At 51.5% G+C, this 14,305-nt stretch overlaps 5 protein-coding genes across 5 annotated transcripts; 3 read left to right on the forward strand and 2 right to left on the reverse strand.

Moving 5' to 3' along the window:
• Positions 1-305: 305 nt before the first annotated feature.
• Z520_09566 (uncharacterized protein) lies at positions 306-2,388 on the reverse strand (the record flags this gene model as incomplete). Its single annotated transcript, XM_016780060.1, has 6 exons — positions 306-1,047; positions 1,106-1,518; positions 1,578-1,687; positions 1,752-1,933; positions 2,068-2,215; positions 2,262-2,388. The coding sequence occupies 6 exons, from the start codon at positions 2,386-2,388 to the stop codon at positions 306-308; spliced, it is 1,722 nt and encodes a 573-aa protein (XP_016628999.1).
• A 444-nt stretch (positions 2,389-2,832) lies between these two features.
• Z520_09567 (uncharacterized protein) lies at positions 2,833-4,365 on the forward strand (the record flags this gene model as incomplete). The annotated part of the gene is made up of 5 exons (XM_016780061.1): positions 2,833-2,937; positions 2,999-3,121; positions 3,179-3,394; positions 3,445-3,949; positions 4,001-4,365. The coding sequence occupies 5 exons, from the start codon at positions 2,833-2,835 to the stop codon at positions 4,363-4,365; spliced, it is 1,314 nt and encodes a 437-aa protein (XP_016629000.1).
• A 718-nt stretch (positions 4,366-5,083) lies between these two features.
• Positions 5,084-5,505, reverse strand: Z520_09568 (uncharacterized protein; the record flags this gene model as incomplete). Its single annotated transcript, XM_016780062.1, has 2 exons — positions 5,084-5,149; positions 5,218-5,505. The coding sequence occupies 2 exons, from the start codon at positions 5,503-5,505 to the stop codon at positions 5,084-5,086; spliced, it is 354 nt and encodes a 117-aa protein (XP_016629001.1).
• A 3,361-nt stretch (positions 5,506-8,866) lies between these two features.
• Positions 8,867-10,540, forward strand: Z520_09569 (uncharacterized protein; the record flags this gene model as incomplete). The annotated part of the gene is made up of 1 exon (XM_016780063.1): positions 8,867-10,540. The coding sequence occupies one exon, from the start codon at positions 8,867-8,869 to the stop codon at positions 10,538-10,540; it is 1,674 nt and encodes a 557-aa protein (XP_016629002.1).
• A 2,018-nt stretch (positions 10,541-12,558) lies between these two features.
• Positions 12,559-14,183, forward strand: Z520_09570 (uncharacterized protein; the record flags this gene model as incomplete). Its single annotated transcript, XM_016780064.1, has 2 exons — positions 12,559-13,944; positions 13,995-14,183. The coding sequence occupies 2 exons, from the start codon at positions 12,559-12,561 to the stop codon at positions 14,181-14,183; spliced, it is 1,575 nt and encodes a 524-aa protein (XP_016629003.1).
• Positions 14,184-14,305: the final 122 nt, after the last annotated feature.

A 14,305-nucleotide genomic window follows, 5' to 3' on the forward strand; every position in this document is an offset into this window, starting at 1 on the left:
TCGAGGCAAGGCTTGTGAATAGCCGAGCATTTCTCATTTATAAAGACTCTCGCCCATTCTTCATTGAGCCAATACAGGCCTTAGCGGAAAGCACAACTATCGTAAAACTGTCTCGTACACAGCGAAATCAACTAGTCGGTCGTGACCAGCCAACTGATAATAATGCTCCTACAGGTCTTCATTACATGAAGTCAAAGGAATTCAAGGTCCGACGAAACAGTACCAGGGTGATGTTGAGAGTGGAAGCCAAGGGCTAGTACCAAGTTCAAACATCTTGTCGCGTTTCCTGGTTGCTAACTTCGACATCAACCGCGCCTCTCTATTTCCGTGTGGCGATCCCGTTTCGCATGCAGCTCTTCCACTGGAGCATCGACCCGATAATTCATGGTCTTCTTCATGTCGCCAAGGAATAAACACGCAAAGCTGCCCAGCAGACCAATTGCCGCTGCAATGATGAACACCACCCTGATCGAATCCGCGTAAGCCTGCTGTAAGGCAATGAAGCCCTTAGCAATGATTTGTGGTGTGATGCCTGGGACTTTTGCTAACATGGCTGTCTGACCCGCAGCCAATGCCTTGATGAAGGCTGGAATCGAAGAATCAGGAAGTCCCGAGGCCTTAGCGGCAGTTGTGATATACTTAGGCAGGTAGTCTTTGATTCGCGTATTGAAAGCGGCCGTGAAGATAGCTGTGAAGATGGCGACGCCAATCGCACGTGCGGTTGTCGTCACCGCCGAGGCGGTCGCAAGTACTTTATGTGGGACGACCAGCTGTGCGCCGCTGACAGTAAGAACGAGAGGAGCTCCAAAGCCAAGGCCAGCGACACAAGCGAAAGCAATGGCGTTGGTTGATTGACCTGGTTGGACGGTGGCAAGCCCTACCATTCCCGCTGTCATGATTACGTTGCCGAGCAGTAATGGCTCCCGGATAGTACGAAAGTGAGTACTGGCGTAGCCCCAAGGAATCGTAGAAAGTAATACTGGGATCCAAGCCGCTTGGGATCGAAGAACGACGAGAATAGGATCCGTTGTGAAGAGAATCTGAGACCTATATACGATAGTAGTCAGCCTTTTTAAGTCCTTCTATTAGAAGGTAGAGGACTTACATGATAGGGTAGAAAATAGCAAAGGCGAATATACAAAGGCCTTCAACAAAAATCAAGAATGCGCATAAGATAAACGTTCTCGCTTTTGCCTTGCTCTCGCGGAAAAGATCATGGTGTACAATTCCAGTTGTGGTACCCTTCCACTCGTAAAGGCCAAAGGCGATGAGGCCGAAGATCCCAATGATTAAAGTGGAAAGTGTGCGAGCGTCGGTCCAGGTATACTGACCGCCTCCTAGGCTAGCACCGGTGAGGAATAGGGTGAGCCCGATCATAAGGAGGCCGCATCCAACGAGATCAAGATGTCTGATTTTGTGCCAGAATGGTAGATTGTCCAGCTCTGTGTGCCGCTTCGGAGGTCGATATGCGATCGAGACAGAGATCACGTTGGTGCCCCACAGAGCTGCCTGAAACCACTATCACATCTAGCGTCAATGATATGGTGTATCCATGAAGTAGATCTTTCGAGACTCACGTAGAAGTCACGCCAACCGGTATGCGGGTTGCGTTTAGTGAGTGCGCCGATCGTCAACGGCCCTGCAACGGTGGCGAGGAGTGCCGAGGCGTTCATAGCCGCCTGGGCCACTTATGGCTGTGGTTAGTTGACTCTGAGAAGGTAAACAAAAGGGTGAAGATATATTGAACTTACTAGGTCGCCATCGACGAGGGAGGATTTCCGCAGGAACAGCATATCCCAAAGGGACTGCTGCAAAGCCAAAGCCAACCAGGATGCTTGCTCCAATAAGTCGATAGATATTTTCGGACCCAGGAGCGATGCATGCCCCAATGAAGGCAATCGCGCGAGGTTCCCACGAGGAGGAGCTTTCGGGCCTGAAAGGCGTCAGATGCGGTGGACAGGATAGGTCCTACCACAGCTTGGACCAGCGATAGAGCATTGACGACCCATGTCTGGGTGGTGGTATTGTGCAGGTCCGTTCCGATATAGGTCAACTGGTGATATAGACGGGACACTGTCAAATTCAGACACGGTGTACTCGGGGTGTTCACGAACCACTGCCGGAGGCCCCTGAAGCGCCAGGACCTGAGTGAAAACTAACAGGTTCATTGCTGCGAGAGCGATCCAAGTGCGTGCATGAAGCTCAGGTTCAACCTCTTCCTGATCAAAAGTGAGATACTTCCTGATCAAAAGTGAGATTACCTTGGCGTGAGTCGGAATACTCCTCCTCCTGGAGCTCAAATTCGTTCTGCGATTTGGAGTCGGCAGCCCCCATGAGCCCACCAGTATGGGGCCCCATGGGGACTGTAGTACCATTGAGAGTAGCCATTGTGGGGAGAGTGCGATGCAGCCGTCAACAGTGAGATCTAATGGTGTCCAAGGTGGGTATGTAGGAGTAAATACTCATGCCTGCTTAGTACCCGCACAGAGGGATTCGGTAAGCGGTTGAATGTGTCAGTCCTCAACAAAGATCTGACCTACCAGGTCCAGATTTAGAACTCAACGTAGCTCAGTAGACGTCTGCGTCGAATCCGGGGTACTTTTCGGTGTGGGTGGCTCGGCCCGTCATCATATGCGATTCAGGGAAGGCCACTCGGTTGTAAACTATACAAGTCTGTCGGCCCGAGATCAACGAGACGCAAGTTGTTGACATTCGGCCCTGACTCCAAAACCAGTTGAGTAGGTCAGTTTATACTGAACTGGTCTCCCGACTCACCTGCCATAGCTGTTCTGAAGCGCGATCGTTGAAGTCGCACAGGGGATTCTATTCAGCATGGTTGCCGTCTCCTTTCCGGTGGTGATTCCAGAGGATAGCCCTTTCGGCCCCTACAACATACCCTTTGGAATTTTCAGCACACCACAGGGTGTTGGTCTTGGAGTTAGTATTTTATACACGGCCTTCTCCATACAAACCCTGCTAATGAGCCTGTAATGCCCAGACCAAACCACGCGCCGGAGTGGCGCTCGGGGAGTTTGTCATCGAACTCCATGAGCTGGCTCAGCACGGAGTATTCGATGCGCACCAAAACACCTCAAAGATCTTGAAACATGTTTTCCTCGAGGTGACCATGAGATTCATTCTTCTGCCACAGTCATAGCTTCCTAATACTTATCACCAGCCCTCGCTGAACTCGTTCGCTGCGTTGGAAGCCAGCGAAAGGAGATGGGTCAGACTGGCAATCATCGAGAATGTCACTAGCGAAAAGTCAGTCCTCTTTACGGATCCACGCCTGAACAAGAAAGCCTTCGTGTTTGGCCGCGACGCGCAAATGCACCTACCTATGGACATCACCGACTATACCGACTCGTTTTCATCTCTCATTCATGCCGAGAACGTAAGACTGCCATTCTCCGGGATCATCCCCTCACTCTAAATTGTGCCTAGTCTCTGAAACCTTTGGGACTTGACCTACCTCCAGCGTTCAAGCTCTATCCACTTGGATACAATGGTCGTCGCTCCTCCATCTTCCTGTCAGGCCACCAGATCCATCGGCCAAGTGGATTTTTCGTTAAAGAAGGCGAGACACAGCCGGCTTTCCAAATATCTAGACAGGTAGACTTTGAGATCGAGCTTGGAGCCTTTATTTCGAAGCCGGTCCCCCATGGAAGGACAATTGACACGAAGACTGCTGCAGATCATATTTTCGGCTATGTCCTCCACAACGACTGGTCAGCCAGAGATATTCAGCCGTATGAGATGCCTCCACTAGGGCCAATGCATTCTAAGGGCTTTATTACGACAATCTCACCCTGGATTGTGACTGTCGATGCGCTGGCAAATTGTTGTACTGGCCCGCCGACGTCGAACGCAAGCCCGATCCATGCATCGCTCGTTACCGACGAGACGAGTCATGGTGTGTATGATATTGAGTTTACAGCTTCGGTGGCTCGTAAGTTGTCATGATTTCTCTGTTTTGAAACAACTGCTCAAGTTGCGATAGGTTGTGGCAATAGCCCCATCGAGATTGTTCGGTCGAACTATCGCCATTCTTACTGGAGCATTCCACAAATGATAGCATACCAGTCCTCAGGGGGTTGGGGTATTAGTACAGGTGATCTGGTGGCCAGTGGAACCATTTCATCTCCAGTGCCAGAGGTCAAGAAAGGACTAGGCACGTATGGATGTCTATTAGAGAGCTTTGCGCAGAAACACGAGCTGCCCGCAATTGCCGGCAAACCTATGTCCTGGCTCGAGGATGGCGATGAACTCACCATCCAAGGCTGGTTCAAGACGGCTGATGGTAGAAGATGTGGATTTGGCAAAGTGTCGGGCGTCGTGGTGCCGGGTCCGTCGTGGCCTTCGTAGAATGAAATCGTTCTGTCCTCTTTTGCAGGATTTCGCGGTCTTGGGCTTCATTATCGAGTCATGCAAAATCGCGCGAACACCCGAAGCCCGATTTAGATCCAGTGATAGCCTTAGCACTGCCGAGGGTGAGTCGAAGGTGCAGTGGTAGAAGGGCGAGGTGAGGGTGAGCAGTGGTAAAAGGCCGCGCAGCCGGATGAGTGTCAAGGTGAACTCGCTGTCGATTTACCTTTTCCCACGTCGCCAAGCATACATTCATTAGCCTGTAGTGGTGCCTTGGAAGTTGTTCACTTTTCCAGATGCTAGCTTACTAGCTCCTAATGTCCACTGGAGGGGAAATGTATCATGTTATGGTAATCAAGCTGTGGACCGCAGTGCAGTGATACATTTTTAAGAGCGTGGGAAAGATGGCAAAAAGATGCTTGTTGAATCGTCTCAGAGGAGTTATCCCCAGCAGCCAGCAACTTTTATTGGATTTGATGTTTTGGCAGCTACATATGCCAGTAATGTGTTGCTGGTCGGTCATGTTTGAGCGCTTCTTTGGCCACGCACTCTGCTGTTTTCATAATCTCCTTCCCAACCTGTATCGCCACCGTCGGGTTTACCATAACCCTGGGAACTGCTCCATTTATCACAACTGCCACTCTCTTTCGCGGCCGTGGGAAGTCGAGACAAAAGTCAACCCAAGTAGCACCCCTTCGCATCAGTGTTGGCACGGGGCCTATGCGGTGGGATGTCCTTGTCTTGGACCCTTGGTCTCGTTGCGGTCACCTCCCCGTTCGCCAGTCTGGGAGGGATAACATAGTCAGCAACGCTCGTTTTAATGCTGTGGAGAAGTAGGTGAAAAGTACATACCGTCACTGATTGTGGCTGCCCCTCCATGAGGATCTTCTTGATGACTTCGTCTTCATTGCTGGAGCCAAACTCATTCTCCAGGCTGGCCTTGCTTGCCTCGTCCAACTGACCCTGCGCACCATGCTTGTGGGTGACCATAATCTTGAAGCTATTCACCACCTGTGCTAGCGGAATCGAGTGGTCGGCTTGCCATGCTTTGAGGTCTTCGGGAGATTCGATAAAGACGATGAAGTCATCGGTGCTGCCCTTGTAAAAGACTTTGGTGACTTCGCCGGCTCCGCGAGGCATGTTGTTGTATGTTGGTAGCTGGAGCTGCTTCTACACTGAGAAATATTTTTCAAGCTGGAATTGCGTGATCACACGACCGTCTCAAGTTGAAACTTGTTGGAAAGGAAGGCTATTGGTGGGGTGGGTTGATGCTGTTGACAGTGAGACGGAGTCGCTAGGTGCAAGACGCTGTGTCTTGGGGGAACTGACCTTAAAAATGACTCGAGGGTTTGGCTCTGGTCGAGAGAATTGCAAGAGTCAGATTCGTCTATGATGTGAACAGAGTACAATTTGACCTGCGGCAGAGGGATCGTGTGAGGCTTGTAAGTGAAATAAAGGGAAGAGGCACCAGGATGGCAGCAGAGGCAATAAATGACTATGACGTCAACGTGCTTGGGCAGCGCACACTGACCAGGGCAATCGTCAGGGGCAGAAATTGACCTGCAGTGGGAACGAGATGAGGTAGCGTGACCCGTTCTACCAGAGCGCAGACTGCCACTTGTTCCCACAGAACCTTCCATCTGGGTGCCATCAACTACGTAACTTGACTTACAATCCAACCATCAGATCTGATCCTGCAGCGGACCCGACCGCAGAGCCTCCACACTTGTCGCACATTCCTACCAATGCTTTCTTTTGGCCCAATGACGTCGAGAGCGCAGGCAAAGCTCCCCAAGGCACAAGGACACAGGGGCGCAGAGCAGAGAGGCTCTCCATACAGCTGGTGCACGGCTCCTCCAAGAGAAAGAGACGACTTCGTTATGACACTAGGGATATGGAACAAGAGGACCGGCCTGCGCGATAAGTGTGGTAGAACATAAACAAACCATCCAGCGTGACCGGTCTTAACACAATCCAATTTGTGACCAGCTGCAGAGGTACCAGCGATTCTTGTATTTCCTAGGAAGATGGAAGGTTTGTTCATTTTTCCTCTGAATTCCTCCCCGAAATCGGACAAAATGAACCTTGCTGGGTTCCTCACAATTCGGAACGACGCGACGCGCAACGCCTCATGTCATCGGTGTTGCAGGAGCTGGATCGAGGTGTCAAAGGAGCACACACATGCTCGCACTAACGATGACTGACAGAAGAATCCAACGGGAAACCGTATGGTAAAGTAAAAGCAACTGGCACTTGGACCTGCAGTAGCCAATAGCCTAAAGGTCGAGGATAAATTCCTGTTGATGATTCTTCTCGGTCAAAAACAATTCCATGTCTTCACCCACAACAAAGCACCCAGACACGGCAGCGCTGGCCTAGGTGCTGGCCTTTTCTCATTGACTGAGATAAAAAGGCATAGGTGTCATATATAAGAAGCCTAGATCTCTGAGTAACCACGTTATCAATTCGTTGGCCAGATGACTCCTTTAGCCAAGGAACCGAACATCAAGTTGATTTGCTTGCAACAACAGGAGCTGGCGACAGAAGAAGAGTCAAGCTTCCTGTGTGCTGGCTTGGTGGGCAAACCCCTCCTACATTTATTTTTCTCTGGAAATGGGCGCCGCAATCAGCTTCGCACAAGGCTGTCCTGATGCGGGATGGCGTTACCTCGACAAGCTCAAATTCTACTTTACCGGAACAGCCAGCAGCCTACGAGTAAGTTTTCGGGGCTCGGTTCAGGATGCAGGAGACAACCCGCCGTATTTCCTACCCAAGGTACGCCACCTTCATGCGGAAGAGGTCCTCACACATCAATCTGGAAGAGACCTAACAGACACAAATATACACATCAATACGGCTACGAGAGATATTTAACGGAACGGCAATAACTCGACAGTTCAACCACCCGAGCTCGATTGTTCCCAAATACAAGTGCTTCGAGTAAATTCAGCTCTAGAGAAGAAAAAATCGAACAGGCCAGGATGCACGGGGCGATGAAGATGAAGAGACTTGACCTGCACAGGCTGCATCCCAGGCTGGTCGGAAGAGGGGGGAAGAGTGGAGGTGGAAGAACAGGGGAATGCGATGTCGAGTTGGCCTAGGCTATGCGCCCCGCAAATTAGCGAGCAACAAGTCAGGCACGGCAAACTGCTGTTTATCTACTCGGTACTACACAAGTGCGAAGGAGCTGCAGATGCACCTTACATGGTGGGAGCCGCCTTTCTTGACCCGATTTATTGGCATCCAACAGGGACATTCATTCTTACCAGTCTCCCCTCAGAGACAGCGTCTGGAGTTGACATGTGCGTGGTCACTCACAAGGTTCGGCCGACCAAGTTTCCCGGAGGTACTCGTACGCAAGCGCTCCACCTTTCAGGCTCTGCACTTCCCATTGTTCGAGCCAAGCCTTGGGACTACGTGGCATCCGAAAAGGCAAAAACAGACAATAGGAGATTGTTTCAAGAAATATGCGAGGTTTGAGGGCTCAATGGAACCAGTCTTCGGAAGTGTGGACGAAGGAAGAGCACCTGCGAGGTTGTTTCACGCCCTCAAACAACAAGGATCTGCGGCACACTTCTCCTCGGTCTTCTAGTAAGATCCTCCAAGCTGCACCCTCTCCTCGGCTTCTGGTGGAAAGCAAGAGCGATCACCATGGCCTGGTTGAAGCCACTGCAGCCCTTCTGCTGTCGTCAGACGCGTGGACAGGCGAACTGCGAAATCGCATCAGATCTTGAGAAAGGGGCGTACGGCGGCAATGTGGGAATTTGACTTTACTTAACGGTCAGCCTACCGCATGTTCGTCGTGGATCCTACCATAGGCGCCTTATCATTCGACAGTGCGAAGATAAGCTGGCTTGCATTGTGTTGCCTAACAGGGGCGTACTTCGATGTGCACACTCATCAACCCTCCTTTATTCCAGCTGCAAATATCCTCTTCTCTGCTTGACAATGACTTCTAGTCTCTGGGAGACCAAGGTTGTACGACAGGATATGACGGTTCACCTTCTACACTATGCCTTGAACTGGCTTCCCCGTTCCTCTTCCATCTCCCAGCTTTCTCAGCCTTTCGAATGTCCCCCCATCTACATGCGAGGGACTAGGTGGGTCTCCCTCCCTGGATGAAGGTTCGAAGATCTCCCCCCATTTCAAGCTGGCTCATCACAACCTTGAACTGATTGGTGCGGGGATGAGAAGGAGTCCTGGAGCCAGCTCTCTCCGTACACTTGCAACAGCGCGAGAAGGGGTGGAAGGGAGGATGGAGAGGTTGAAGTGGCTTCTATTAGTGTGCAGACAGGGGCTCTTGGAACTGGACTCATGGTGTTCGTAAGATTGCCATATGAGTAGAAAGCAGGAATGCCTGCATACCCTTCTCCAGTCTTGCTCTTCCCGATTTCCCACAGTTCCTTTCTCGCTACATCTTCCTGTATGCTAATGTGATATCACTGGCAAGTACCCTTTCACTATAGCCATTTTGCGGCGCGGGATTCTGTCTCTCAGCGCTATGGCATTCCTTGCAGCCCTGTTACCGCGGAGCCCGGCCAAGTATCTCCTGGCGGCGTTCATCCTTCAGACCCTCTACATCCTATTCTTTCACCACAGCGCGAGGGAACAGGCTCAGATACAGCGTACGACGCTCACGAAGCATTACTCGTTGGGAGAAACATTGGCACACGACATCAGCAACGAGGACCATGGCCTTATGAGCATCAAGGTCGCGGCGCTGTCGGACCTGGCGGAGCACTACCTCGAAAATCCGTCGCTGGACACCTACGAGGTCAACGCCGTCGTGTCGCAGCTGCTCCCTTGGTGGAACCCGTCGACATTGAAATACTACCCATGGAAAAAGTTACAGTCATGGAAGTCGAGGATAATTTACAGCATGGAGTCGAGGGGACCAAGCACGGGGATTGTCATCAGCGTGATGGACTCATTTGCCAAGGAAGCCGCACATCTGATAGGGACCCTTCGAAATGTCCATGGGTGCAAGCTACCGATCTCCATTGCCTATGTGGGGGACGACGACCTTCGACCCCAGACGCGGGAGTTCTTGAGGCGACGGGCCAAGGATATCAGTTTCATCGACCTCACCACGATCTTCGACGAGGAGCTGGTCCATCTGCAGGGGTACGCCATCAAGCCGTTCGCGCTGCTCGCCAGCCCCTATCCGCGGACGATTTTGATGGACGCCGACGCCATCTTCTTCTCCAAACCGGACACGATGTTCGACGAGTATCCAAGCCTGCGGGACACGGGTGCTCTATTCTTCCACGACCGAAACATCATCTCGGGATTCAATCGACAAGACTGGCTCGAACGCCAGATGGAGGCCGCCGGCCGGGACCCCTCGGCCTCTCTGAGTGAGAGCTCCCTCTTCTATCGGCGGTTAACCAGCGAAGAGGCCGACGCCGCCGTCGTCTGCGTCGACAAGTCGCGGGTGGGACTCTACATGGCAGTGCTGTTCATGTGCTGGATGAACACCAAGGACGTCCGGGAGGCGTCCACGTTCCGGATCTGGCACGGCGACAAAGAGTCGTACTGGGTGGCCACCGAGTTGATGGGTGTGCCGTACTCGTTTGAGCCTTGGTACTCGGCCCGGATGTCTCAGTCGCAGGAGACGGGGATTCCATTACTGCTCGACGACGACAACGAATGGAAGAAGAAGCACCCCAGACCGGCTGTTTCAGCGTCATCCAATAACCTCGAAACCCCTCCGCCGGACCACAGCTCTTGTACACTACACATGGCCCATTCCGATGCCTGGGGCATTGAGCCGCTGTGGGCCAACGGGGCGCTATGGTACGACAAGGGCAACAAGGACCACGGTCTCAGTAACTGGACGCACTGGTATCTGGGCGAACGCGTCCATGATGTTCTCCAAGCATATGATCCCAAGCCGGAATCCGACGGGTCTGGAGATGGTGACGACAACCACAAAGAGGGTGACGACGACGAAGCGACCAAGAAACGCCAGGAGGAACTGGAGCAGAAAATCCTGGCCACGCAGCCCGAGTGGCTCTTCATGGATTGGCCCAAGGACTACAAGACGTGTTTCAAGCGCGACCAGCCTCGGTGGAGGCAGTTGTCTCGTGATTTTCGAGCCAGGCTGGAGAGGATGCAGGACGAGGTGAGGAGGGTGGAAATTGAGTACGAGGTCGAAATGGCAGGACACGACTGACTCACTGAGCTATTTGATTGACCGGAGGTCTATGTGCCATTACATACGGGGGAATTTTCATAAGGCTGCCGTCATAGACATAGCCTTGGAGATACAGTACATACAATCGGTGGCGGCAAGGCGTTGGCGTTGTTTTGTTCAGACTTTGAAGATATCGGGAAGAACAGAACTGCAGGAAAGGCAAGGGCTCTTCTTTGTGGGAAGTGAAAGAGGTGCAAACAGCGTTATGTGACTAGTCGTACTTACATAGGTAGGTAGGTATCTTTTGGAGACTTTGACGAGGTATGAAGATGGGGGAAACAAAAAGTACATAGTTCAAATGCCAACCAAAAAAAGACACCCGAGGTCGTCTCCTTCGCTTCACGCTCTCAGCTCAGCTCAAGGGCAGCAGCCTCGACTCAGCCCAACAACCGAACCACAACCACAACAATGGCATATACGAGGTCCTCCGTACCCTAGGTACCTACCTAGGTATGTATGCGAGTAATACTGCGATGGAGCCCCAAAGGGGGAGTAGGTTACCTACCTAGGTTGAAGACGTTGATCGGTATTTTTACGTTAGGTTCCTTGATCTTTTTGCATCTGCCGATGCTCACATCCGATCTGGGCCCTCGACCAGGCCCGAGGCAAGGCTGAGATTACTCGTTCCTATTCCTCTTCCTTTTTGTCTTACCTAGTACTTGCTTCGGCAGATCGAGGTAGGGACTTTTTTTTTCAAAAGCATCTCTCTCTCTCTCATCCACAACCGCCCATCCACCTTGCCATCTATGTACGAAGGTAGTTACTCGGTACCCTCTCCATTCGTCAATTTTGTCCTGACCTGGCACTTGTCTTTCTGTCCGGCAATGGCTGACTGACTGACTGGGTAATCGTTTTTCTGCCAGAACTCCCGGCCGTAGTAATCAAAGGAAGCCACAAAGCACACGAATCTACTCGAGAGATTCCGCTCTCTCTATGCCCTGGGCTGCTCTGTTCCGCCCCTCCCCTGCCCTCGGAATTCCAGCAATATGCCATTCCGAGGGCCTTGTAGTAGGACGCGGATGGACTTCGTGTGTTTTTTTCTTTGGTCAGGGTTCACACGCGGCAGATGGTGGACAGCGAATCTTGCTAAATCGAATCATTGACGGATCGTTGGTGCACCTCGCCCTCTGTTTCCGCAGAGTTATCCTGTATACAAGACGGACTTCTAGTACAATCAAACGTATATATATACTGATACATAGCATGCAAGGATGCGGTAGAGAGGCTAGTTCCAATACCCTCGCTAAGAAGACCAACAATTGGTACGAGAAGGTAATGTCACTCGGCTCCGACTTTATGTATACCAGGTAACTTCGTACATCGGCTCTCCAATCGTCCGCCACCCACTCCGTTCTCCCCCTCTGGCATCTCCCCTCACTAACCCCCGCGGACCAGTTCGGGGGGGTGGAAAGTAAAGCGGGAAAGAGGTAGTACCTCGTAAACGAATCCAAGTAAGAAAAAAGTAAACTAAACATCGGCATTCGAACAAAAAACACAAAGGCGTCCTGACTCCAGACTCCAGCCTGCGATTGAATAAATCTTACTGTTTCATTTCCCTAGCCCAAATCCTGTGACCTGAAAAAGCCGATCTCTCACACAACTCTCTTCTCTCTCAAGTGAACCTCAGAAAACTATATAACATATCCGACAACCCTCCTCCCTCTTCCAAAGACTAGCTAGTATACACACATACATACTCCTGATCAGCCTTTTTTTTTAGTTTCATTTTATTTTGCATAGCTTAACCTTCACACTGGTTTATGTTGCCAACTAGATACGTGCATATTATCACTCAAACCGGAACCTTCCGTCCAAAAGGCGTTCGAAACTTACAAGAGGTGCAGTGGGCGGCCTGAGACCGTAAGACGACGTCAGATTGGGCGTGGATGACAATCGGCTTCATTCTCCATCACGAACGATTAAGAACAGGCGGTCGACCACGACTTGTTTGATCGATACCGACAATCGGTCTATTGGAGATAACCAACGCCGCCATCATGTCTATTGTCGAGGCGAACGAGGGCTCTTCGATCACGAGCATCCTCCTCCGCTACGCTGTTTGGGCGATCCCAATCCTTTTGGCCTCCCGAATCGCCATCTTCCTCTACAAGACCTGGACATCTCCTCTCCGCACTGTCCCAGGCCCCTTCGCCGCCCGCTTCGGCCGCTTCTACTACCTGTGGCGAGTCGCCCAAGGCCACTGGGAACGCGATGACATTTCCCTACACAAGAAATACGGGCCCGTGGTCCGCGTCGCGCAGGATATGTACAGCATTGACCACCCTGAAGTGGTTAAAAAGGTCTACAGCATCAACTCCAAATTCCCCAAAAGTGACTGGTATTATGCATGGCAGCATCCCGACCCGAATCGCTGGACCTTGTTCCCGGACAGGGATATGAAGAGGCATGCTGAGACCCGTAAAAGGTTTCAGTCCATGTACTCAATGTCGAGTTTGGTCAACTACGAGTCCTATGTAGACTCGTGTGCCGAGATTTTCGGCCGGAGGCTGTCTGAGTTCGCCGCCAAAGGCCAGACGATTGACATGGCGCATTGGTTTCAATGCTATGCGTTTGACGTGATTGGCGACATCACCTACTCTCAAAGATTCGGCTTCTTGGATAAAGGAGAGGATATTTCGGGGCTGTTGAAGGCTCTGCACAGCGTTCTGCAATACGGGGCCCTAGTGGGCGTATACGCCAAATGGCATCCTCTTCTCTTCAACCTTTCGAGCCGTCTCGGTATTGGCGGCGGCGAAGGCCGAGTGTGGCTGATGAAGTATGTCAACGAGAGAATCAAACAGCGCGAGGAGGACAAGAAAGCCGGCGTCGATGTCGAGAAGATCGGGGATGACAATGCACCCATGGACTTTTTGGAGAAATTGCTCGTGGCGAATCAGCATGATCCTGAAAAGGTGACCCCTTATCATGTATTCATGATGGGCTTATCCAACATCATAGCGGGCTCCGACACGACTGCGGTGAGCTTGTCATCCATCCTATATAACCTGCTCAGGTATCCGGACACGATGCGAAAGCTCCGAGAGGAAATTCACGAATTCGAAGAGCAACGCAGGTGTGGCAACCCCGCCGTCTCGTTCAAAGAAAGCCAGGACATGCCGTACCTGCAAGCGGTCATGAAAGAAGCACTGAGAATGCACGCTGCCACGGGTTTGCCACTGTGGAGAGTGGTACCTGAAGGGGGCGTAGAGATTTGTGGTCATTTCTTTCCCGAAGGCACCACCATTGGACTCAATAGTTGGTGCGCTCACTATAACGAAGACATCTGGGGTCCAGATGCAAAACAATTCCGACCAGAAAGATGGATCGAAGCCGAAAAAGAAGGTGGGGATAGGTTGAAGATGATGGATGCGTATTACCTACCGGTGAGAGGTATCCCTAGACCAGATTGCTTCTTCTACTAACAGTGTATCAGTTTGGTCTGGGGTCAAGAACGTGCATAGGACGACATATTTCATTCTTGGAGATGTCCAAGCTGATCCCTCAACTCGTCAGAAGGTTCGACTTCCAGCTGGAGCATCCCGAGCGAGAATGGGATACTGTGAATTATTGGTTCGTGAAGCCAGTAGATTTCCGGGTCAAGGTCATGCTTCGACAAGAGTAAAAATGCCTTTGACGCCAGGAAGAAGACGGGTGGAAGAAATGGTGTGTGCTCGTGTCGGCATACGTAAGGACCTTTGTCCTTTTATGCCGTAGCACTGTAGCACGGTCAAGCCACATTGAACG

Source organism: Fonsecaea multimorphosa, assembly GCF_000836435.1.
Source record: "Fonsecaea multimorphosa CBS 102226 unplaced genomic scaffold supercont1.24, whole genome shotgun sequence".
NCBI lineage: Eukaryota > Fungi > Ascomycota > Eurotiomycetes > Chaetothyriales > Herpotrichiellaceae > Fonsecaea > Fonsecaea multimorphosa.